The following is a 25,645-nucleotide window of genomic DNA, read 5'->3' on the forward strand; positions in this document are numbered from 1 at the left end:
CTTGAAAACCCTAAACGGCCCAGTAGACCTGAATGAGTGTCTACACCCCAGACACCTGGGTCCATCTCCCAAGGGCCTTCTGGCAGTTCCCTCCCTGCGAGAAGTGAGGTTGCAGGGAACCAGGTGGAGGGCCTTCTCGGTGGTGGCACCTGCCCTGTGGAACGCCCTCCCGTCAGAAGTCAAGGAAATAAACAACTATCTGACTTTTAGAAGACATCTGAAGGCAGCCCTGTTTAGAGAAGCTTTTAATACTTGATGTGATGTGATGTTTTTAAATCAGCCCAAGGTAAAGGTAAAGGGAACCCTGACCATTAGGTTCAGTTGTGAACGACTCTGGGGTTGTGGCGCTCATCTCGCTTTACTGGCCGAGGGAGCCGGCGTCCAGCTTCTGGGTCATGTGGCCAGCAGGACTAAGCCGCTTCTGGAGAACCAGAGCAGCGCACGGAAACGCCGTTTACCTTCCCGCCGGAGCGGTACCTATTTATCTACTTGCACTTTGACGTGCTTTCGAATCAGCCCTAAAGGTAAAGGTAAAGGTACCCCTGCCCGTACGGACCAGTCTTGACAGACTCTGGGGTTGTGCGCCCATCTCACTTAAGAGGCCAGGGGCCAGCGCTGTCCGGAGACACTTCCGGGTCACGTGGCCAGCGTGACATCGCTGCTCTGGCCAGAGCCAGAGCCAGAGCCAGAGCCAGAGCCAGAGCCAGAGCCAGAGCCAGAGCCGCACACGGAAACGCCGTTTACCTTCCCGCTGGTAAGCGGTCCCTATTTATCTACTTGCACCCGGAGGTGCTTTCGAACTGCTAGGTTGGCAGGCGCTGGGACCGAGCAGCGGGAGCGCACCCCGCCGCAGGGATTCGAACCGCCGACCTTTTGATCGGCAAGTCTTAGGCGCTGAGGCTTTAACCCACAGCGCCACCTGCGGCTCCTACGAATCAGCCCTACCTGGTTGCAAACACTCGACTCAGCTCGTCCAAGACGTTGTTGAGTTTCACCTGTAGCTCCTTGAGGATGTCGCTGGCTTCTGTGTCCAGCTGGAACGGCAGAAGGCAAGAGAGCAATGTTCATCCTTGGAAGATTAACAGGAAGCGCCCCCCCCAAGGGCAAATTCTCCAGCTAGAGACTTCTTATAAATTTGCATCTCTATCCTATTGAGGCCAAGCCAAGCGTAGATGAATGCTGAGTTGCTCGGGCCCGGGACTAAGTAGTTTGTAGTCAACCTTCTGTGAGGGAAAGGGAAGTTGTGAGTTTGGCAGGAGCCGAAGACTCACGCAAGGCAATCTGGTCCATGGGCCCCCCCGCCAGCTTCAGTCTCCCCATAGCCAACCCCCCACCCACCTGCCTTCTTGCTAACAGCCAGTTCAGTGTGTGGGGGGTGCTTGTCAGTTTCCACCTCCTCCTCAGTGTTGCCTTTAATAATAATAATAATATATTTTATTTATACCCCGCCCTCCCCAGCCAGAGGCAGGCTCAGGGCGGCTAACACCGATAAAATCATAGTAAAAACATAATAGGGGAAAAAGAGAGGGGGGAGGAAAGAAAAGGGGAACAAAACCCAATTTAAAATGCAATCTCGTTTTAAAATAGCTGATAAATCAAGACCATAAGGGGAGGGAAACATAAGGGTCAGACCGAGTCCAAACCAAAGGCCAGGCGGAACAGCTCTGTCCTGCAGGCCCTGCGGAAAGATGTCAAGTCTCGCAGGGCCCTAGTCTCTTGTGACAGAGCGTTCCACCAAGTTGGGGCCAGTACTGAAAAGGCCCTGGCCCTAGTTGAGACCAGTCTAACCTCCTTGAGGCTCGGGACCTCCAAAGTGTAGAACTCTAGTCCAAATGTGGCGGATGTTTGAGGGTGAGAAGGAACATTCAGGCTGCAGGGAAACTAGTGTTTGGCAGTGCCCCCTCCCCATTCCATCAAGAAAAGCAGAAGAGCCAAGCTATTCGGACTTAAGTCTTCACCACCCTGACACAGGTGGTGAGTTGAGGAGGCGGAGCTGCACAGGACACAGAAAGAGCTCTGCCTTTCCACATTTTCTCAGCTGCTCTGCGGCCCCAGCCGCTCTGTCCTATGACAGGTCTGGCCCCCGAAGACCTTTTAAGAAATGCAAACCTCTTTCCCCCCCATGGCTTCAAACATTTTCTCCAGTTGGACCCGCAGCTGCTGGATGTTGTTCATCAAGATGCAGGGCTGCAAAGGGAGAAAGAAAATAAAACGGACACGTCGTTACGAAGGCACTGAGATGACGATTCCTAGGAAAGGCGGAAACTTCCTTCTTTCCTAATTATTCCGGGAAGTCGCTCTCTACATCGTGGAGGGAGCACGGAATAGAATTTCCGCCTTTATACAGGAGGCTAGTTTGTACACACACACACACACACACACACAACCCACTCTCTCTTGTGCGCCCAGGCCAGCAAACAGCATGATTTGAGTTCAGCGACACCCATGGTTCTTTGCTGAGACAACATCTTCCAAAGCTCAGCCTTCAGCACTGAGAGCTGTCCAAAGTGCTGATTTGGCTGCCTAGGTTTCATATATTGCCGCCGCCAATTTTACCCTAAACTCTCCATTCACCAGCGGTCCCGGCCATTTAAAATGCATTAATTAAAAATAGTTTAAACAAATTGCTGTCCTGGGAATAGGGAGGGACCTGAAAACGCATTTGAGGCCCACAAAATAAGGCGGGTATGAACGCTGACCCGTCAAATTCCCCCAGATGGCAATGAAATTAAACTTCACATTTTTGGGGCTGCCACAGAGAAGGCCCTGTCCCAGACCACAACCACGCCAAACATCAGAGGGCCAATTGAGGCCCACAAAATAAGGCGGGTATGAACGCTGACCCGTCAAATTCACCCAGATGGCAATGAAATAAAACTTCACAACTTTGGAGCTGCCACAGAGAAGGCCTTGTCCCAGACTACAACCGCCCCAAACATCAGAGGACAGTGGAACTAGCGAGAAGCCCCCCTCTGCTCATCTTAACTACTGGGAGGATCTGTAGAGAAGGAGCTGGTCTCTCAAATTTTGCAGCCCTGAGTCATTTAGGGTCAACATCATGTGTCCCCAGCCCCTTTGGTGCCTCTCCGCTGTTCTTTGGGAAACCCAAATCCATGGGTAGGCAAACTAAGGCCCGGGGGCTGGATCTGGCCCAATCGCCTTCTTAATCCAGCCCGCGGACGGTCCGGGAATCAGCGTGTTTTTACATGAGTTGAATGTGTACTTTTATTTAAAATGCATCTCTGGGTTATTTGTGGGGCACAGGAATTCATTCATTTCCCCCCCTTCAAAATATAGTCCGGCCCCCCACAAGGTCTGAGGGACAGCGGACCGGCCCCCTGCTGAAAAAGTTTGCTGACCCCTGAAATCTGTCCTTTGGACGCTTGGAGATGGAAGGGGGAAGAGCTACAAAACAGATACATCACCACTTTTTCCTTTTCCTTGGAGCAATGGGAAGCAAAATCCTTGGAGATGATTTCGGCGTATTGCAGCAAGACGTTGCTAATGGTCTGGAAGGGAAAAGAGGAAGGGAGGCTGACGAGACGAGGAAAGCAGGGTGCTATTGCCTCCCACATATATATATATATATAATTAATAATAATAAAAATAATAATTTTTATTTATACCCCGCCCTCCCCAGCCAAGGCCGGGCTCAGAGCGGCATACAAGCAATAATAAAAACAAGTTGAATGATTACAACTTAAAAACAAAATTAAAATACAATATTAAAATATTGAAACATTGAAATATTGAAATGTAGCCTCATCGCAGGAGGAGAAGGAAAAGAAAAAAGAGAGGGAGGGAATCAAATTGGCTCCAAGCCAAAGGCCAGGAGGAACAACTCTGACTTACAGGCCCTGAGGAAAGAAATCAGATCCTGCAGGGCCCGGGTCTCATGAGGTAGAGCGTTCCACCAGGCCGGGGCCAGTATTGAAAAGGCCCTGCCTCTGGTTGAAGCCAATCTAGCTTCCTTAGGGCCCGGGACCACTAGGGTGTTGCTGTTTATGGACCTTGAGGCTCTCCGTGGGGCATACCGGGAGAGGCGGTCCTGTAGGTACAAGGGTCCCAGGCCATGAAGGGCTTTAAAGGTCAAAACCTGCACCTTAAATCTGACCCTGTACTCCACCGGGAGCCAGTGCAGCCGGAAAAGCACTGGGTGAATATGCTCCCATGGCAGAGACCCTGTGAGGAGCCTCGCTGCTGCATTCTGCACCCACTGGAGTTTCTGGGACAGCTTCAAGGGCAGCCCCGTGTAGAGCGAATTACAGTAGTCAAGCCTGGAGGTGACCGTCGCATGGATCACTGTGGCCAGGTCGGGGCGGGAATTAAGCATCGCTCCTAAGTCGCTCCCGTCGCTCTGTAGCCTTTCAGACCTCTCCAATGGGTAGGATGAGCGTTGCTCCCGGGAGGGAGGGAGGAAAGAAGGAAGGAAGGAGTCAATGGACACTGAGGGTTGGTTCAGATAAACAGTTTATTTCTGCTTTCCAGAGCAGCAGAAAGGGACTGCGTGATTGGTGACAGCAAGCACACTTAAAGAGTAGAAACATACAGCTTATATTCCCTTTAGGTCCCCTTTAGGTCCCCTTTCCCCCTCCCCAGGAATCCAGCCTCATGAGTTTGTACACGTAAGTTTGCATCCTTGAGCATGAATAGACATTCTTGTTTCTGTACTCTTATCTTGGGGTAGAAAGGTCACCCCACTATAGGAGCACTCCTGGTGCCATCTCCGGGCACGTGGGCTGACAGCCTGTCTTGCAAGGTCTTTGCGTCAGCGGGGTCAGGATATTTACAATCTATGAGATAAGACCCAGATCTGCCATCCTGCCTCCACTCGGAACGGACAAGGCCATCCATTGTCTTCTCTTTGGACTGGGAGAGGAGAAGGCTTTGTTTACGCAGCTGGGTTAGCTCAAGCGAATGTATTTTACCTAATGGATCCTTGAAGAAAGAAGTTTGGCGCCCTGTTCGGGTGGCTGCACTTTAGGTTTGGGTAACCTTTAGGTTTTGGGTAACCTGGTGACAGCAGTCACGAAGTTAAAAGACGCCTGCTTCTTGGGAGAAAGGCGATGGCAAACCTAGGCAGCATCTTAAAAAGCAGAGACATCACCTTGCCAACAAAGATCTGTATAGTTCAAGCTCTGGTTTTCAGAGTAGTGATGTGTGGAAGTGAGAGCTGGACCATCAAGAAGGCTGATCGCCAAAGAATGGATGCTTTTGAATTCTGGTGCTGGAGGAGACTCTTGAGAGTCCCATGGACTGCAAGAAGATCCAACCTCTCCATTCGGAAGGAAATCAGCCCTGAGTGCTCACTGTAAGGACAGATCCTGAAGCTGAGGCTCCAAGACTTTGGCCACCTCAGGAGAAGAGAAGACTCCCTGGAAAAGACCCTGATGTTGGGAAAGATGGAGGGCGCAAGAAGGGGACGGCAGAGGACGAGATGGTGGGACAGTGTTCTTGAAGCGACCAGCATGAGTTTGACCAAACTGCGGGAGGCAGCGGAAGACAGGAGTGCCTGGTGTGCTCTGGCCCAGGGGGTCACAAAGAGGCGGACACGACTAAACAACTAAACAACAACAACAACAACAACAACAACCTGTCCCTTCTTACCTTGGCGAACCTGCGCATGTAGTGGCCCACAATCTGCGGGTCGGGACATTCCAGCTTCTTGATGATTTCGAAGCTCTGGTTCAGCTGGGAAAAGACGTCGACCACCGAGCAGGAGAAAAGGGCATGCTCCGACGTTTGCTGGAACTAAAGGGGGGGCAGACGAGAGGGTCAGGTGAGTGGATGGGTCCCGTTTGGAGGAAGCTGGCTCCCTTACAAAACATTTCACAGAAATGGGATTCCAGTGGCGTTTCTCCCTCTCAGTAATAATAATGTAGAAGGGGATGGAATAGTTGCCCAGATTGGCTGGAACAACCCAGCCAGATGGGTGGGGTATAACAACAACAACAACATTACAGTGGTGCCTCGCAAGACGAAATTAATCCGTTCCGTGAGGCTCTTCGTCTAGCGGTTTTTTCGTCTTGTGAAGCAAGCCCATTGACAGCTTAGCGGATTAGCGCTATTAGCGGTTTAGCGGCTTTTAGCGATCAGCTGTTAAGCGGCTTAGGGCTTAGGAAAGGGGGGGGGAGGGAAAAAACCCCGCAGGAACTGGCAAGACATTTTCGTCTTGCGAAGCAAGCCCATAGGGAAATTCGTTTTGCGAAGCGCCTCCAAAACAGAAAACCCTTTCGTCTAGCGGGTTTTCCGTCTTGCGAAGCGTTCGTCTTGCGGGGCACCACTGTATTTATACATCGCCCATCTGGCTCAGTTGCCCCAGCCACTCTGGGCGGCTTCCAAAATATATACAAACACAATAAAACATTAAACCTCCCAATACAGGGCTGCCTTCAGATATCTTCTGAACGTTGTGCAGCTGTTTATCCCCATTGATATCTGGCTGGAGGGTGTTCCACAGGGAGGGTGCCACCGCCAAAAAGGCCTCGGTCCAGTATACCTGAAGGAGCGTCTCCACCCCCATCGTTCATCCCGGACACTGAGGTCCAGCGCCGAGGGCCTTCTAGTGGTTCCCTCCCTGCGAGAAGCCAAGTTACAGGGAACCAGGCAGAGGGCCTTCTTGGTGGTGGCGCCCTCCCTGTGGAACGCCCTCCCACCAGACGTCAAAGGGAAGAACAACTACCAGACTTTTAGAAGACATCTGAAGGCAGCCCTGTTTAGGGAAGCATTTAATGTTTAATAGGTTTTTGTATTTTAATATTCTGTTGGAAGCCGCCCAGAGTGGCTGGGGAAACCTCCACTGGGCGCCACCACCAAGAAGGCCCTCTGCCTGGTTCCCTGTAACCTCACTTCTCGCAGGGAGGGAACCACCAGAAGGCCCTCAGGAGCTGGACCTCAGTGTCTGGGCTGAACGATGGGGGTGGAGACACTCCTTCAGGTCTACTGGGCCATTTAGGGCTTTCAAGGTCAGCACCAACACTTTGAATGGTGCTCAGAATCGTACTGTCACCACCCAACCCTTATCTGACACTCTAATCCAGGCTTCGTGGATTTCCAAGTAGCAAACCTGTGAAGAAGATCTACAGGGTCTTAGTAGACCACAAGTGCGGTTGATACCCTACCCCATCCTTCTTGTCTCGTTCTAGGGCTCCGTGCAGGAAATCTCGCGAGACTTCCTCATTCTCGTCCAGCCACTGGATGACAAAAGGTTCAAACCACCTAGAAAATAGGAGAGAGAGAGAGAGGTAGGTAAGAAAATAATCTCAGTTTGGGGGAGAGAAAAAAGAGAGAAATGGGGACTTACGCCGGATACTCTGGAACGCGACTCTTGAAAGAAGGGAGGTCTGTGACGTATTCGTTGTAGAGCCATTTCACCTTAAAGTGCAGGTTCATGTAATCGGCACTTTTGCACAACCGGTGCTTGTCATGCTCTGCAGAGAAAAGGAGAGAGGAGCATGTATACACCTCGAAGCAGCTTCCCTGCTTCTCTTAAAGGTAAAGGGACCCCTGACAGTTAAGTCCAGTCGCGGACGACTCTGGGGTTGTGGCGCTCATCTCGCTTTACTGGCTGAGGGAGCCGGCGTTTGTCCGCAGACAGTTTTTCCGGGTCATGTGGCCAGCAGGACTAAGCCGCTTCTGGCGAAACCAGAGCAGCACACGGAAACGCTGTTTACCTTCCCGCCGGAGTGGTCCCTATTTATCTACTTGTACTGGCGTGTTCTCAAAGCCACTAATATGAGTTTGACCAAACTGTGGAAGGCAATGGAAGACAGGGGGGCCTGGCGTGCTCTGGTCCATGGGACACGAAGAGGCGGACATGACTAAACGACCAAACAACAACAACAACAACAACAACAACAACTGTAATTTTATTGGTGTTAGCCGCCCTGAGCCCAGCTCTGGCCAGGGAGGGTGGGGTATAAATTATTATTATTATTATTATTATTATTATTATTATTATTATTATTATTATATCACTCCTACGTCAGGTAGTCTGAGCTTGTCGCTGCTGCGCTCTCTGTTCTAAAGATAAAGGTAAAGGTACCCCTGCCCGTACGGGCCAGTCTTGACAGACTCTGGGGTTGTGCGCCCATCTCACTTAAGAGGCCAGGGGCCAGCGCTGTCCGGAGACACTTCCGGGTCACGTGGCCAGCGTGACATCGCTGCTCTGGCGAGCCAGAGCCGCACACGGAAACGCCGTTTACCTTCCCGCTGGTAAGCGGTCCCTATTTATCTACTTGCACCCGGAGGTGCTTTCGAAATGCTAGGTTGGCAGGCGCTGAGACCGAGCAGCGGGAGCGCACCCCGCCGCAGGGATTCGAACCGCCGACCTTTCGATCGGCAAGTCCTAGGCGCTGAGGCTTTAACCCACAGCGCCACCTGCGTCCCGCTCTCTGTTCTATAGCTCTCTAAACCTGTCTAGTCTTAGGTGAAGTGTGGGGGGTAAGGAATAGTGTCCCAAGACACTGAATCTGCCAGTGGTCTCTTTCTCCTGGTGTTTCCTAGCTGTTCCTCACCCAATGTCTCCCAGCTTTCCCCCTCTGGACTATGCCCCTCCGCAAACCGCTATTCTAAATCAGCTCCGACCATTCCTCCTCAGTCCAGCCCCTGACAGGTAGATGGAGAAGGGATCCTTCACTGAGCGAAGGATCTCCGAAAGGAAAACAGCCCACCCCCTCCCTAACTCTCAAAGGAAGAAGAAGAGTTTGGATTTGATATCCCGCTTTATCACTACCCGAAGGAGTCTCAAAGCGGCTCACATTCTCCTTTCCCTTCCTCCCCCACAACAAACACTCTGTGAGGTGAGTGGGGCTGAGAGACTTCAGAGAAGTGTGACTGGCCCAAGGTCACCCAGCAGCTGCATGTGGAGGAGCGGGGAAGCGAACCCGGTTCACCAGATTACGAATCCACCGCTCTTAACCACTACACCACACTGACTCACCTTCCATTGCATATTTCATATCCTGAGCAAAAAGGTTCCACATCACTTCGGCGCTGATCTTTCCGACGTTCAGCTCTTGGGGGAACCTGGCGAGGGGGTCGGAGGAACATGGGATGAGACTTCCTCGGGATAAACCTGCCGCAAACATCAGCGGGGGTGGCCGGATCCTCTGAGACTAGTCTGGACCAGACATTTGTGTACCTGGCTTAAGGGGGTGAGCCTTGCTGGACCAGACTAAAGGTCCACCTTGTCCAGAAGATGTCCACAAGCAGGAAGTGTGCCTGACAGTGCTCTTAAGACCCTGATAAATTGGGTTCCAATTTCCAGCTGGGGTCCGCAGCCATTAAGACTAGTAGCTGTAGATGGACTCGTCCCCCTGCAAGCATTTCTTTTATCTGTTCCCCCCAACATTGTAAACATTCATCGTAAGGGAATTACGGCCGTTTTTCCACCCTGCACCTTTTCCCTGCTATAGAACGTTATTTTTAATGTGCGGCAGACGGAACTGCACTGCAAAGGATCTTAAGGTCTTACTGGTTGAGGCAGGGTGTGTATGAGTTCTTATCTTCCTCGATGATGGAGACAATCAAGGTGATAAGCTTCGACCAAAAATCCAGGTTCTTGATGCTGGGGCCTTGTTCTTCCGGTGGGAGTTCTCCTTTCTTAGTCTGGAAGGACCCAAAACAAAAGACGTATCAGATTAAGCAAAGCTATCATCACAATAGCTCCTTTCCTCAATCAAGAGGAGGCTCTTGAGAGTCCCATGGACTGCAAGAAGATCAAACCTATCCATTCAGAAGGAAATCAGCCCTGAGTGCTCCCTGGAAGGACAGATCCTGAAGCTGAGGCTCCAAGACTTTGGCCACCTCATGAGAAGAGAAGACTCCCTGGAAAAGACCCTGATGTTGGGAAAGATGGAGGGCACAAGGAGAAGGGGACGACAGAGGACAAGATGGTGGGACAGTGTTCTCGAAGCTACCAGCATGAGTCTGACCAAACTGCGGGAGGCAGTGGAAGACAGGAGTGCCTGGCGTTCTCTGGTCCATGGGGTCACGAAGAGGCGGACACGACTAAACGACTAAACAACAACAACAAATCATCACAATTTCCATTTTCAAGGCCCACCCCCCAGAAGTTATTTTCTTTTTTTTTTTGGGGGGGGACACAAGAGGAACTGGAAATGCAGCTGGAATCCTATGAGGGGACCAAAGATTAGCTCAAGGAGGTTATTAGGTTTCAACTCCCCACCTTCCCTGAATATTCGGCTGAGAATTGGGATCCTACAACATTTGCAGACGCACAAGTTTTCCTTATCTATATCTAAGAGGCGGCATTCTTCCTCTCTCAGGAGAGAATGCCTCTTCGATATAGAGGTATTCTCTCCCATGTCTTGCATGTGGTAAGAAAATGCTACTCCTAAGACCAAGGCTATAATATATAATAAATATAAATTTACATGAAGGTAAAGGGACCCCTGACCATTAGGTCCAGTCGTGGCCGACTCTGGGGTTGCAGCGCTCATCTCGCTTTATTGGCCGAGGGAGCCGGCGTACAGCTTCCGGGTCATGTGGCCAGCAGGACTAAGCTGCTTCTGGCCAACCAGAGCAACGCACGGAAAGACCGCTTACCTTCCCGCCAGAGCGGTACCTATTTATCTACTTGCATTTTGACGTGCTTTCGAACTGCTAGATTGGCAGGAGCAGGCACCGAGCAACGGGAGCTCACCCCGTCATTGCGGGGATTCGAACCGCCGACGTTTGGCAAGTCCTAGGCTCTATGGTTTAACCCACAGCGCCACCCGCATAAATTTACAGAAATGCAGTAAATAAATGGCTCAAGTCTGGAGAGCAGATCCAGTTTTTGGGGACAAAGGGGAATCCCATTGATTGCTTGGTATCGCTTGAGAAACTGCCTTTCTGCTAGGATGGGGTGGGAGTGCAGTAGGCTGTGGGGGGAAACCCCACTATAAATAAGTCAGAAATTAAATCATAACAAAAGAGGGGGGAAAACCGCTATAGAAAACCGCTTAGAAATTTTTTTTTGCTCTCTGGCGCCATCTGCTGTTGCGTGTTTATAATGCATTCAAAACGCTGTTTCTTGACTAATGTAGCTGAGTCCAGGGTCAAAATGCCAGCAGCTCTGTCTTGGGACAAACAATGCCTAGGAATTACCAAGCTGTGGCTGCCGGGGCCGTGTCCCCCTGTAGCCTTATTAGACTTTACCGACTTGTGGGGTCTGCGTTGCTCCCAGACGGGAGGAAAGAAGTCAAATGACACCGAGGGTTGGTTCAGAGAAAGAGTTCTTTATTTCTGCTCTCTGGAGCAGCAGAAAGGCACTTGCGTGGTCAGTTCCCAGCAAGTCCAAAGAAATGAGAAATTTCATGCAGTATATATACAGTGGTGCCCCGCAAGACGAATGCCTCACAAGACGAAAAACTCGCTAGACGAAAGAGTTTTCCGTTTTTTGAGGTGCTTCGCAAGACGAATTTCCCTATGGGCTTGCTTCGCAAGACGAAACGTCTTGCCAGTTCTTGCGAGTTTGTTTCCTTTTTCTTAAAGCCGCTAAGCCGTTAATAGCCGCTAAGCCGCTAATAGCCGTGCTTCGCAAGACGAAAAAACCACAAGACGAAGAGACTTGCGGAACGGATTAATTTTGTCTTGCGAGGCACCACTGTATCCTCCAGGCACCCTCTTCCCCCTTCCCTAGGAATCCAACCACGTCAGCTTATACACGTAGGTTGACATCCATGACCATAAACAGATATTCCTGTACCGGTACTCTTGACCATAAAAGGTTGTTCCTGTTCCTGTTCCTATACTCTTATCTTGGGGCAGGAAGGTCACCAACTCTGAGAGCACTCCTGGCGCCATTCCCGGGTCTCTTGTCAGACCTGACAAGGTCTGTGCTTCAGTGTGTAAGATAAGACCCAGATGTGCCATCCCTGCTCCACTCGGAACTGGCAAGGCCATCCATTGCCGTCACAGACTGATAAAGGAGAGGGCTTTGAGCACTTGTTTATACAGCTGGGTTTCTGACTCAAGTTAATGCATTTTAAAAATGCTCCCTTGGAGAAGGGAAAATGAGGATTTGGGGTCCCGTTTCAGACTGACTGCACAGAAACCCATTCCTTCACCCCCAGCTCAGATACCCCCACCCCATCTCTCCGTGCCCTGCATAATAGAAACCCCCCCAAAGCTCACCGGATCGGTCTGGTACTCCCGACTGTAGAGCTCATGGCAGTTGTTGAAGATGTACTCGTACGTGGAGTTGAGGCAGGCCTTCACGCAGTCCTTCACCACCTGGCTGGCTCGCGGGGGACTCTGGAGTTCCTGGACCTGCACGAGACTCGCACTCGTTACCCCTGCCCCGCGGTGGTCGTAAAAACCCAAAACAGGGAAGCTCAGGTCTCTGGGCATAGCTCAGGCCACTTCCCCTGCCCTATTACAGTGGACGCTCAGGTTGTAGCCTTATTGGGTCTGCGTTGCTCCGGGACAGGAGGAAGGAAGTCAAATGACACCGAGGTTGAGTCCAAGAAAGAGTTGATTCTGCTCTCCGGATAGCAGAAGGCACTTGCGTGATTAAGTCCACAGCAAGTCCAAAGAAATGAGAAATTTCATGCAGTGTATATATCCTCCAGGCACCCTCTCCCCCCTTCCCCAGGAATCCAGCCACGTCAGCCTGTGTAGGCAGGTTGACATCACAATATGTTCTTGCTCTGGTATTCTTAACCATAAAAGGGAATTCCTTCCTGTACTTCTGACCATAAAAGGATCTTCCTCTTCCTACTCTTATCTTGGAGGAAGAGGCCGTCATCTCCGAGAACACGCTTCTGGCGTTGTTCCGGACTTAGGTCTGTGCGTCTTTTGTGGTCAGCACATAAGATAAGGCACGGACTGCTGGTGCAGTCAGGGCCATCCCTGCGGTCACAAACTGATAAAGGAGAGGGCTCTGAGCACAGCCGGGTTTTTATTTATACATTGTCTCAGAGCTCAAGTTAATGGATTTTTCGCTCTATAGGACGCACTTTTTCCCCTCCAAAAATTAAGGGGAAATGTGTGTGCATCCTATAGAGTGAATGCAGGCTGCACCACTAAGCCCAAAGGCAGAACAGGGAGACGGAGCGCTGGGGACGGCTTGGGGACGGCTGCGCGCAAAGCCTCTCCGGGGCAGCGGGGCGCTGCGCTCCAAAGGCTTCAGGGATCTTTGAGGCTGGCGGTGGGGGGAAGCAGCCCCACACGCTCAGGTGAATGCACCTTGAACGCACTTTGTTTTAGAGGGGGAGAACAAGGGGAAATTTTTTTCCCTGTTCTCCCCTCCTATGGTCCGGTGCGTCCTATGGTCCGGTGCGTCCTATAGAGCGAAAAATACGGTAATGGATTTTAGCTAAGGAAAAATAGGGATTTTGGTGCAGTTTCAAACTGCCTTCACAGTCAGTTTTGGGTTTGGGAAACCCATTCCTTCAGGGTTGCGAACGTGATCCGAGCGGGATGCACATTCGCAACCCGCAGCGGCGCATCTGCGCACGCGTGGGTTGCGATTCGGCGCTTCCGCACATGTGCAAAGTGCAGTTTAGCGCTTCTGTGCATGCACGACCCCGGAAGTAACCCGTTCCAGTACTTCTGGGTTTTGGGGGGCCCATAACCCGAAAAAACACAACCTGAAGCATCTATAACCCGAGGTATGACTGTTCTTGGAAATGCCGTTGGGGACCAAAACTGGGTCCTCCTGCATCCGAGGCAGACCACGGGATTGTAGAGTCAGAAGGGACCCAACGGTCATCTAGTCCAACCCGCTGCCATGCCACTGAGCCGCACAGCTCTTCCCCCCGAACTCAGCAGCGGCGCTGGGAAACGCAGACAAGCACTCAGCTCCTTGCCATCATTACCTTCATCCGGAAAAAAGTGATGCTGGTCAGGAGATCCACCGTCGATTTGAGGTCCTGCAGCCGCTCCGGGCTGCTGGCAGGGAAGTTATTCTGCCGGGGAGGAAAGCAGAAAGAGGGCATAGGTCATCCCCCCCCTTTTTGCACTTCTAAACATAAGTGAGCAACCCCCCACCCGGAGCCCCTTTTGCCAGTTTGCATTTCTTAGTTCAGAAAGTATTGCTCTGACGTGGAGAGATCTCTCCTATTCTACTCAATTCAAGAGGATTCTGCAAGCTTCTCTGTGTGAAACAAGCAGAAGGTTCATGGTGTTTGGGTTATTCCTTCCGAGAAGCTGAGTACTTGAACTGGTCCCGGTATCTCTTTCTGTCAAGGTCACGCTGGCTATAAAAAATAAAGTCAAACCTCGGATTCTGAACGCCTCTGTTTTGGAACGTTTTGGCTCCCGAACGTCGAAAACCCAGAAGAAAATGCTCCGGTTTTCGAACGTCTTTCGGAAGCCGAACACGCTTCCAGAATGGATTACATTCGACAACCGAGGTGTGGCTGTAGCGCCAGAAGGAGCCTGGGTTTCATTTTCTCTATCAATCTCTTTTCCTTTTGTTGCGGTGTTCTGTTCATTGTATGCTTAGTGTTAAAGTTTAGACTTATTTTTTTATATATATAAATATTTTTATTGGTTTTACATATAATCACATTAGGTAACCTCACATCCTTTCCTTTTATCTCTTTGGCTCAACTAAGCCTAACGACTTCTCTCCTTCCTGTCTAATGGTTTACAAAATTAAACTTTTCATCATTACATTTCCTTTACTTTCCTATCCTATCCCTTTCCTAAAATATTAAATTACTCAACCTGAATAGGTAGCAATTTCATCTTACAAATCTTCAGATAACCTTGCTAGTGAGGTTTCACGTTCTCTTTCGATATCTCTTCCTTCTGGTGTCCTCTATTTCCTAAAAAACTCGTAGGAAAGATCTGCCTCGTCCAGCCTCACGTCTCTCACATTGCATAACCAGATATTACATCTGGAGATTGTAGAAACTACAAGTGGAAGAGTTGGAGCCTGACCTCGCTTGGTTTCCTCTTCCCTCCTCATTCATCATTCCTTTTGTGTTGTCTGCTTGGCCTCTGTTATTTTCTCCTACCGATAGGGAACCCACTTAAGGACTCTAGACGGGCTCTTGGGTACCCCGTAAAGAAGTGTTTTAAGTTTTTACTCTGTCGGAGTTCTGCTCCGGATCAACACCGAGCAGAATTCCACGGCACCTTTCTCAGCCGCAAGCAGTTCACACCCGCAGACGTACCCGGTACATAGAGAGATCGATCCGTAGGGAGTTGTGCAGCTGATCCAAAAGTTTGACAAACCGTTCTTTCTGCAAAAAGAGACAGGCCCCAAAAGCAGGTAAATGAAGTCACAGAAGGGGCAGCGCTACCACCCCCCTGGCCCCACAAAAATAAACCTCCCACCCTATCCTTTCGTACTTGTTTCAACCCCTCCTCCCTACCCACCCACCCCCAACCCTCTCCATTAGGGAAATCCTGGCTTTTGTTACTTATTTTTTTGGAGAGAGAGAGAAAAAATATGCAAGCGCCTCGGGGGCAGGGACCTTTCACTGGGATGGAGAGCTAGGCACCTTCCTTATTTGAGCAATCTATGCTGAGCCAAAACCTTGCTCCCTGGAGGGTAGAATTCTGAGCACCCATTGATTCTCCCCTGGGCGCCAGTCTGCAAACGGTTTAAACCCCCTCCTGATCTATTTCTCCCTAGACATCACCTCTGTTTGCTTGCTTTCCTCAAAGGGGGGCAGGCAGTACCCTAGACCTGGTGGGGGGGGGAGATAACTCTCGTGGCTGAGGAAGAGCTTTCAGAAATTCTGTCCATGAAAACAGCAAACCCCCCCCCCTGCCCTCTTCTTCTGTTTTCAAAGGGGTCCCCTTTGAAGCAGCTGCAATAGGGGGTCTTTTTCTCCCCCTGCTGAGAGTTCACGCTTGGAGCCAGCAGTTGTTGAACTCCTGGGCTTAACACCTTCGGGGCAAGTGCCTGATTTGGAGAAACTGCCATTCCTTCACCCAGGGAAACCCAAACCCTGCTTGCTTTGCTTTCATGCGTGCGAGCGAGAGTGGGCCATACCTTCCCACTTATCTCAGCCTTTCCTCAACCTGTCGGTCCCCAGATGTTGTTGAACTACAACTCCCATCACCCCTAGCTAGCAAGGCCAGAGCTCAGGGATGATGGGAGTTGTAGTCCAACAACATCTGGAGACCCCCAGGTGGAGAACCACTGAGCTAAGAGGATAGAGGGGAAGCTCTTCTAGAGTCTGCATAAGCCAGGCTTCCTCAACCTCAGCCCTCCAGATGTTTCGAGACTACAGTTCCCATCATCCCTGACCGCTAGTCCTGCTAGCAAGGGGTCATGGGAGTTGTAATCCAACAACATCTGGTTGAGGAAGCCTGGTGTAAGCTGAGCTTAAGGCAGCCTTTCTCAACCTGCGGGTCCCCAGATGTTGTTGAACTACAACGCCCATCACCCCTAGCTAGCAAGGCCAGAGCTCAGGGATGATGGGAATTGTAGTCCAAGAACATCTGGGGACCCACAGGTTGAGAACCGCTGACTTATCTGGTCCCAGAGATGCAATCGTGACAGGGCTCTAGGGCCACTTCGCGTCATCACCTTTACCCCAGAAGAAGCTATTTTTGGGGGGTGGGGGAGCCCATGTTTTTGACCCACGCAGGAAACAGAGATTGACCTGAGCTACGTGCCCATGACATTTCCACCAAGATATCCCCCCACCACCACCAAAGACTCTTGAGCAAAGCGGGAGGGGACGAAGGACTCAGCGTTTTTGCGACATGGCATGCAGACAGCGAGAACAGTCCTTTAGGAGGAGGTCAGCCTCCCCCACCCCACCCCGAGCGACCTCCCCCAAATCTCCCCCCACCCAATCAAGCTAAGTCCCTGTACCCCACTATCTGCCTGACACCTGCTCTCCATGCTGCCCCCAACCCCAGATCTATGACTCCCCACTCAGTTGCTTCCCTGTTTCTTAATAGCGCCGTGCATGTGCTCTTATGCGCAGCGCGAAAGGCAGGGGCGCCGCAGGCAAAAAAGGAAGCATTGTGGGGCCCAGTGGAGAGGGCATCTCTTCCAACCCCCCCAAACGCTGCATGGCGATATTAAGAAACGGATGTCAGGCCTGTCGTCACGACAAGCGGTTGTGCACTGTGGCAGGGAATGTGTATTAGGTGCCTACAAGTGTATGGGCAAATATAAATGGTATTTTGGGGAATTGGTGATCTGACAGGGTTGCCCTTCTTGTCTCTTGTTAAATTCTTTGACAGCATGAAGAACAGCCAAATCAGTTGGGAGGGACTGCTAATGCTGGGGACCTTCTTAGATGTTGGACATTGCTTTTTTAAATAATAATAATGGGACGTGGGTGGCGCTGTGGTCTAAACCACAGAGCCTAGGACTTGCTGATCAGAAGGTCGGCGGTTCGAATCCCTGCAACGGGGTGAGCTCCTGTTGCTCTGTCCCTGCTCCTGCCAACCTAGCAGTTCTAATTTCACCGCAGTGGACAGTGAGCTGTGGAATGGAAATAGTTCTGCAATGTGATGAATGGACTTCTCCTAACATCCGTAGTCCAGAATGGGAGACAGACCTTTGCAAGTCAAGCTGTCTTCGTGAGCCTTGATTATTCATTGGGATGACCCTACTATAAGTCATAAGGCTCATTGAGATCAATGGGCTTAAAGGAATCATGCCCTTGATTTGGGTGGGTTGTAATCCTAACCTGGGGCACGGGTGGCGCTGTGGGTTAAACCACAGAGCCTAGGACTTGCCGATCAGAAGGTTGGCGGTTCGAATCCCCGCGACGGAGTGAGCTCCTGTTTCTCGGTCCCTGCTCCTGCCAACCTAGCAGTTCGAAAGCACCTCAAAGTGCAAGTAGATAAATAGGTACCGCTCCAGCGGGAAGGTAAACGGCGTTTCCGTGCGCTGCTCTGGTTCGCCAGAAGCGGCTTAGTCATGCTGGCCACATGACCCAGCAGCTGTACGCCGGCTCCCTCGGCCAGTAAAGCGAGATGAGCGCAGCAACCCCAGAGTCGGCCACGACTGGACCAAACGGTCAGGGGTCCCTTTACCTTTAGACCACATTCTGGTCCACTGAGTGGGGTTAATCTCATAGCCTATGTCGTCCTCCCATTGTTTTTTGATTATGTCTGGGGGGGGGGGGGGGACGGACACACATGGTCAACAAGGCCACGCCTTCCTTGGATGATGTGGAAGGAGCTGTCCAGCCCTCTGGTGCTGAAGTGAGAAGCAATTGCCTGCCATGTTGGTATTGTGCGCTGTCCGATCGGCCGGTGCTGAAGCAAAGTTCAGCCTGTGCACTGGGTGCTAAAGGGACACCCAGTTGCGTATGTGTAAGAAGGGAAGCAACACACTAACCTTGCCTATCGCCCCAGTTAGCAAAATGTCTTTGGCTGGCCTCCAAGATCTGCCGTCCACCCCCAAACACAGACCAACGAACACCCCTCCGGTACCCACTGTCTCTGCTCCCCCCCCTCCATCTCTAGCTGAGCCCTCCTTTTCCCTCGACCCACCCACCCCCTACCCTACCCCACCCCACCCCCACCCCCCGGTTCCTACATCTCCCTTGACCACTAAGGTTGCGAGAGACAACGAAAAAGCAATCCTTGCAACAAAAAGAACACGGTTGCGCATCCGCCACAACACAGCCTCCGTAGCACCCCTTAGCACCGGCACACAGAGGGTTAAAGCGACACAGTCTGGTTTTTTGGGGGGAGAGGGAAAACGCCCAAATTTTAGGCTCTCTCTGAGAGGGAAAAAGAAGAAAGAAAGAAACACGGTTTGTACAAAGCCTAACATTTGATTTCTATCAAAATGATCTTTTTTTTTTCTTTTCTTTTCGAAGCCGTGATGGAGAGAAAATGAGAGACCAAGAAAACAAAGACAGTCCTGTCGAGGGATAAACACATCCCTAACCGCAAAACAGAATTGGTTTTATACAGGCTTGTTAACACACACACTTTGTGGTAGCAGTCGGTAAATCAGACATTCCCCAGACATAAATTTCTCCAGTATTTTTGCAATGTTTTGCAGTTTCGTTTTTGCAATCGGTCGCCTTTGACAAACTAGGCAGGGCTGTTATTCTTGGCCTTCAGAATTTGGGGGGGGGGTGCAAACCTCCCTCTTCTCCACAGCCCTGATCTCTGTTAATGTGTTGAGGCCACATGGCCTCAACCACAGACCCCCCAATTTTGTGGCGTGAACAAGCCTCCGGCCGTCGACTTTTGGAAAATGCACAGAGAAGAGAAAAAACCTGTTTTCAAAAACTCCTGTTAAGTTAAAACGGTGTGGCAGAGTCATGGGGAGAGGGGCTCAATGTACAAGGTCACTTCCCTCAGGGCAACTGATATGCACCTCGCTGAGATTCCCACCTGAGATTCCCACACACTTCCTGCGCATCACAACTGAAATCCACGTTGTCGCTGGTCTATGTGTCCCTGTGGTCTATGTGTCCTATGTGCCATGTGGGCCATAGCTGTCAACTTTTCCCTTTTTTAAAGGGAAATTCCCTTATTCCGAATAGGATTCCTTGCAAGAAAAGTTGACAGCTATGCTGTGGGCTTCCCTGCCTCTGAAACTGCACCATGGGGTTTTGTAGTCTTCCAGCTGCACCAGCGCATGCTGGGCAGAGACTACAAAGACCGCATGCAGTGAGAGTGCGAGAAAAGCGGACACCAACCTGCCTCATATCTGCAATTCAATCCACTTGGCTGACCGCCTTTTTGTGTTTGAAGAGTGTAAGAATATCAGAAGAGCCTGGGGCCCGCCTAGTCTCACAGTGACCAACTAGATACCCACTGGAAACCAGAAACCAGGATTTGAACCCAAGACCAACTCTCCCCTCCTGTGATTTTCAGAAGCACCCCAACTGTTGAGGCAGAGCTATGATCATTGCTAGCCGCCATTGATAGCCCTCTCCTCCACGAATTTGGCCAATCCTCATTTAAAGAGCGGGTGGCACTGTGGGTTAAACCACAGAGCCTACGACTTGCCGATCAGAAGGTCGGCAGTTCGAATCCTGTGACGGGGTGAGCTCCCGTTGCTCGGTCCCTGCTCCTGCCAACCTCGCAGTTCGAAAGTGCATCAAAGTGCAAGTAGATAAGTAGGTACCGCTCCGGCCGGAAGGTAAACATGTTTCCGTGCGCTGCTCTGGTTGGCCAGAAGCAGCTTAGTCCTGCTGGACACATGACCCAGAAGCTGTACGCCGGCTCCCTCGGCCAGTAAAGTGAGATGAGCGCCGCAACCCCAGAGTCGTCCGTGACTGGACCTAATGGTCAGGGGTCCCTTTACCCTTTACCTTAAGAATAGAGGGCATCACAGCCCCCCGTTGTATGGGATACATAAATAGCAGTCAAGTACAACGTTCCTAGAGTGGACATGAAAGGGGATGTTTGCTCCAGCCTGTCGGAACTTCCTGTTTCCTCCTGGGCTGGGGCAAACTTCCTCTGCCTGTGAAACAACAGAACTGAGACATAGTCATCCTTCAAAAAATTCACATTCATCTGAATTTTCCAATACAGTTCTCCAAATAAATGGTGTTTACCAAAATGCATTTATTGAGTGGAGAAGTGTGCCTAAATTAATAATAATAATAATAATAATAATAATAATAATAATAATAATAATTTATTTATACCCCACCCATCTGGCTGGGCTTCCCCAGCCACTCTGGGCGGCTTCCAAAAAAATATTAAAATACTGTAATACATCATTAAAAGCTTCCCTAAACAGGGCTGCCTTCAGATGTCTTCTAAAAGTCTGGTAGTTGTTGTTCTCTTTGACAACTGGTGGGAGGGCGTTCCACAGGGCGGGTGCCACCACCAAGAAGGCCCTGTGCCTGGTTCCCTGTAACTTGGCTTCTTGCAGCAAGGGAACAGCCAGAAGGCGCTCGGAGCTGGACCTCAGTGTCCGGGCAGAACGATGGGGCTGGAGAAGCTCCTTCAGATATACTGGACCAAGGCCGTTTAGGGCTTTCAAGGTCAGCCCCAACACTCTGAATTGTGCTCGAAAATGGTGTACAAATATGCATTATGCTAGGGAAAATTACTTGCACGTTTGTGTTGGTTGACTAACGTGTACACTAGCAAAAGGTTGTTCAGTGAGGGGGGTGGGAAATATATTTAAGTGAGAGTGGGCGCGTCAGCGTGAGCGGTAACTGAGGCGCCGAGCTTGTCACAACTTTCCAGTAGATTTCCCCTCCCCTTCGACTTCAACTTTCTGCCCTCCAAACATTTCCCCTGCTCCCAAACCAGTTGCAACCCAGAACGTGGTTCGCCAACCTGACCCCCAGACAGGATTTCCTTCTGACTGCTGGACAGCTCCCCACCTACCGTATTTTTCGCTCTATAGGACACACTTTCCCCCCTCCAAAAATTAAGGGGGAATGTGTGTGCGTCCTATGGAGCGAATGCAGGCTCCTTGGCTTCAGCGAGAGCAACGTGAAGCCTCCGAAGCGCAGAGGGAGCACTCCCTCCACACTCCAGAGGCTTTGCGTTGCTTTCGCTGAAGCCTGGAGAGCAAGAGGGATCGGTGCGCACCGACCCCTCTCACTCTCCAGGCTTCAGGGATAGCAGCCTGAAGCCTTTGGAGCTCAGCAGGAACTCCGGCTGCGCTCTGAAGGCTTTGGGTTCCTTTTGCTGAAGCCCGGAGAGCAAGACTCTCCTGGCTTCAGCAGAGAGGGAGAGCTGCGCAGCGCCCCTTCAGCCAAGCGGGAGGAGAAATGGAAGGGGCTCCATTTCTCCTGCTGCTTCACTGAAGGGGCGCTGAGCAGAGGGGGAGAATTTTCTTTCTTGTTCTCCCCCTCTAAAACAAGGTACGTCCTATGGTCGGGTGCGTCCTATAGAGCAAAAAATACGGTATCTGGTGTGAAAGCTCAATTTCTCCATCATGCTTTCCAAGATAAGGCTCAAAATGTCTCCCTTCACTAAGTATCCCTTCTCAGTCTTTGCAGGCGACAGTAGTTGCACTGGGGGAAATGATCTCCGGATCGGCACCTTTCCAGACTTTGCCACGCCTTTCCCGCAAGGCACAAACCATCGCCTTCCTGAAGCATTCCTGACCTAGTCGTCGACTTTGTGCATCTATATATCAACATATTGAGGCCAGGGGTGAACTGCCTCGCTCATAACAAAAGCTAGGAATTCTCCGAACATGAAAATCGGAGTTGCTTCAGCCCCGGAGGGAAGCAAGGAGATATTTCAGACTTTGCTCCTTGATTGGTGGAAATTATTATTTCACATTTATCTTATGAGCTTTCTTCCATCGTGGAACGCAAGACGGTGTACATTAAGTCCTCAGACAATCTCTCATCTGGGGTCTCTCATGTGTGGTGTGGCTTGTGTTTGTGTGATTATGGTAAGGTAAAGGTAAAGGTACCCCTGCCCGTACGGGCCAGTCTTGACAGACTCTGGGGTTGTGCGCCCATCTCACTTAAGAGGCCAGGGGCCAGCGCTGTCCGGAGACACTTCCAGGTCACGTGGCCAGCGTGACATTGCTGCTCTGGCGAGCCAGAGCCGCACACGGAAACGCCGTTTACCTTCCCGCTGGTAAGCGGTCCCTATTTATCTACTTGCACCCGGAGGTGCTTTCGAACTGCTAGGTTGGCAGGCGCTGGGACCGAGCAGCGGGAGCGCACCCCGCCGTAGGGATTCGAACCGCCGACCTTTCGATCGGCAAGCCCTAGGCGCTGAGGCTTTAACCCACAGCGCCACCTGCGTCCCGTGATTATGGTATGGTTGCCATATTTTGAAGAACGGAAAAGAGGATTTGCCAACTTCTATTTTAAACTAGAGACGCGGGTGGTGCTGTGGTTAAACCACAGAGCCTAGGACTTGCCGATCAGAAGGTCGGCGGTTCGAATCCCCGCAATGACGGGGTGAGCTCCCATTGCTCGGTCCGTGCTCCTGCCCACCTAGTAGTTCGAAAGCACGTCAAAGTGCAAGTAGATAAATAGGTACTGCTCCGGCGGGAAGGTAAACGGCGTTTCCGTGCACTGCTCTGGTTCGCCAGAAGCGGCTTAGTCCTGCTGGCCACATGACCCGGAAGCTGTACGCCGGCTCCCTTGGCCAGTAAAGTGAGATGATCGCCACAACCCCAGAGTCGGTCATGACTGGACCTAATGGTCAGGGGTCCCTTTACCTTTACCTACATGTAGGCTGTAGAACAGGGGTCAGCAACCTTTTTCAGCTGTGGGCCGGTCCACGGTCCCTCAGACCATGTGGTGGGCCGGACTATATTTTGGAGAGAAAAAATGAACGAATTCCTATGCCCGGGTTCAAGGTGGCTAACACGAATAAAATTTCAGTAAAAACATAATAAGAAAAAAGAAAAAGAACAATTTAAAATACAGGTTAAAATGCAGCCTCATTTTAAAAGTCAAAATCATAAAGGGGAGGGAAACATAAGGGTCAGACTGAGTCCAAACCAAAGACCAGGCGGAACAGCTCTGTCTTGCAGGCCCTGCAGAAAGATGTCAAGTCCCACAGGGCCCTTGGACAGAGCGTTCCACCAAGTTGGGGCCAGTACTGAAAAGGCCCTGGCCCTAGTTGAGACCAACATAACCACCTTGTGACTTGGAACCTCCAAAATGTTGTCATTTGTGGACCTTAAGGTCCTCCGTGGGGCATACCGGGAGAGGCAGTCCTGTAGGTACGAGGGTCCTACGCCACATAGGGCTTTAAAGGTCAAAACCAGCACCTTAAACCTGACCCTGTACTCACCCGGAAGCCATAAAAGGGCATTCCTGTTCCTTCTCTTATCTTGGAGCAAGAGGTCACCATCTCCGAGAACACACTCTGGCGCTGTTCCCAGACTAGGTCTGTGCGTCAGAGTGTGTCCAGGACGTAAGAGAAGACCTAGACGTGTCATCCCTGTTCTACTGGAACAGTCAAGGCCATCCTTGCCGTCATGAACTGATAAAGGAGAGGGCTCTGAGCACTGGTTTATACATCTGGGTTTTTGTTTATACATTGACTCAGAGCTCAAGTTAATGGATTTTAACTAAGGAAAAATAGGGATTTTGGTGCCTGTTTCAAACTGCCTGCACAGTCAGTTTTGGGTTTGGGAAACCCATTCCTTCAATCTCTCGGTTGAGGCTACCTCGTTGGGTTAATCACGCAGTTCATGAGGGGAGAGGAAACATGTACACAATCCTGAGCTCCTTCGAGGAAGGCACAGTGATATATTTAGATATGAACGGCACTCCTAATAACTCGAGCGCCTTAGGTCGACTAAGCCAGGAGGCCTCAGTCCGGTTGCAGGCTGTGACCATTTCTACAGAGGACTCCAACAAAAAAATTCGCCACAGAACAGACCAGGTCGCATTCCCCACAATTTGCCTCTTATTAAATTATATTAATTTAGCAGAGTTGAAATTAGACTATATTTCCCAATCATACTGGCCGGCTCCCAGTCGCACTGCATCATGGTTTTTGTAGCACCTCGCTTTGTGTGCCCTTTCCAGTTCTTCCCCATTGGGTTTCTGGCCGCTTTTGGACTACAGTTCCCATCATCCCTGACCACTGGTCCCGCTAGCTAGGGATGATGGGAGTTGTAGTCTGACAGCGACTGCTGGAGAGACCCTGCGATTACCATATTTTTTGCTCTATAAGACCCACTTTTCCCCTCCTAAAAAGTAAGGGGAAATGTGTGTGCGTCTTATGGAGCGAATGCAGGCTGCGCAGCTATCCCAGAAGCCAGAACAGCAAGAGGGATTGCTGCTTTCACTGCGCAGAGATCCCTCTTGCTGTTCTGGCTTCTGAGATTCAGAATATTTTCTTTCTTGTTTTCCTCCTCCAAAAACTAGGTGCGTCTTGTGGTCTGGTGCGTCTTATAGAGCAAAAAATACGGTATAAGGTCGCAAAGCCTGTGCTAAAACGCTGCCCCGAATTCCTGCTCTGCAAAAACTGTTGCGGCGTTTCCTGGGGAAGAGGAACAGCCGGTGCTGCTTCTTTTGCCGAATTTCGGACTCTGCGGCGATGGTTTTTTTTGGTAGGCTCCTCTCTACCGCCATGCACCCCCCTCCCCCTGGGGGAAAAAGGAGAGAGTAAAAGTAAGAAATGAGTGTTCTACGCACCATCGGACTTACCCCGAAATTGGACGCGGCAAAACGGTCAGAGGCAGAGACGTTGGTAGAGGCAGTTGTATGAGCGTAATAAGCGTTGATGTTGGCCAACAGAGTGCTCATGACTGCTGGGACCCCAGGGCACATATATTTCGAAGACAGGCAGGCAAAATGCCTGGAAGGAAAAGAAAAAAAGGAAAGGAGGAGGGGGAAACCACAGTCAACGCAACTCGGGATTTAGGAAAGCATCCCGAAACCTTGCGCTTGGCACCATTGAAAGACAGCTGCGACAGAGAAAATGGGACATAGCCTGAGATTTCGTCAGGGACTATTATTATTATAGAAGGAGCGTCTCCACCCTCATCGTTCTGCCCGGACACCGGGGTCCATCTCCCGAGGGTCTTCTGGCGGTTCCCTCCCTGCAAGAAGTGAGGTTGCAGGGAACCAGGCAGAGGGCCTTCTCGGTGGTGGCGCCCGCCCTGTGGAACGTCCTCCCGTCAGATGTCAAGGAGATAAACAACTATCTGACTTTTAGAAGGCATCTGAAGGCAGCCCTGTTTAGGAAAGCTTTTAATGTTTAACAGACCACTGTATTTTAATACTTTGTTGGAAGCCACCCAGGGTGGCTGGGGAGACTCAACCAGATTGGCGGGGTATGAATAATAAAT

At 50.9% G+C, this 25,645-nt stretch overlaps 1 protein-coding gene across 2 annotated transcripts in view; it reads right to left on the bottom strand.

Annotated features, from left to right (window-relative positions):
- LOC307206947 (protein unc-13 homolog A) overlaps positions 1 to 25,645 on the bottom strand; it is a 123,658-nt gene that overhangs the window by 32,437 nt on the left and 65,576 nt on the right. For both annotated transcript variants that reach the window (XM_079960460.1, XM_079960459.1), the window contains 12 exons: positions 25,002 to 25,152; positions 15,132 to 15,200; positions 13,827 to 13,916; positions 12,142 to 12,276; positions 9,476 to 9,609; positions 8,942 to 9,027; positions 7,304 to 7,430; positions 7,122 to 7,218; positions 5,608 to 5,751; positions 3,426 to 3,509; positions 2,110 to 2,187; positions 946 to 1,034 (listed from right to left, as the gene is read on the bottom strand). In XM_079960460.1, the coding sequence (XP_079816586.1) occupies positions 946 to 1,034; positions 2,110 to 2,187; positions 3,426 to 3,509; positions 5,608 to 5,751; positions 7,122 to 7,218; positions 7,304 to 7,430; positions 8,942 to 9,027; positions 9,476 to 9,609; positions 12,142 to 12,276; positions 13,827 to 13,916; positions 15,132 to 15,200; positions 25,002 to 25,152 (1,284 nt within the window). The remainder of the gene's footprint in view (positions 1 to 945; positions 1,035 to 2,109; positions 2,188 to 3,425; positions 3,510 to 5,607; positions 5,752 to 7,121; positions 7,219 to 7,303; positions 7,431 to 8,941; positions 9,028 to 9,475; positions 9,610 to 12,141; positions 12,277 to 13,826; positions 13,917 to 15,131; positions 15,201 to 25,001; positions 25,153 to 25,645) is intronic.

This window comes from Podarcis cretensis (assembly GCF_951804945.1).
Source record: "Podarcis cretensis genome assembly, chromosome: 18".
NCBI classification, from domain to species: domain Eukaryota; kingdom Metazoa; phylum Chordata; class Lepidosauria; order Squamata; family Lacertidae; genus Podarcis; species Podarcis cretensis.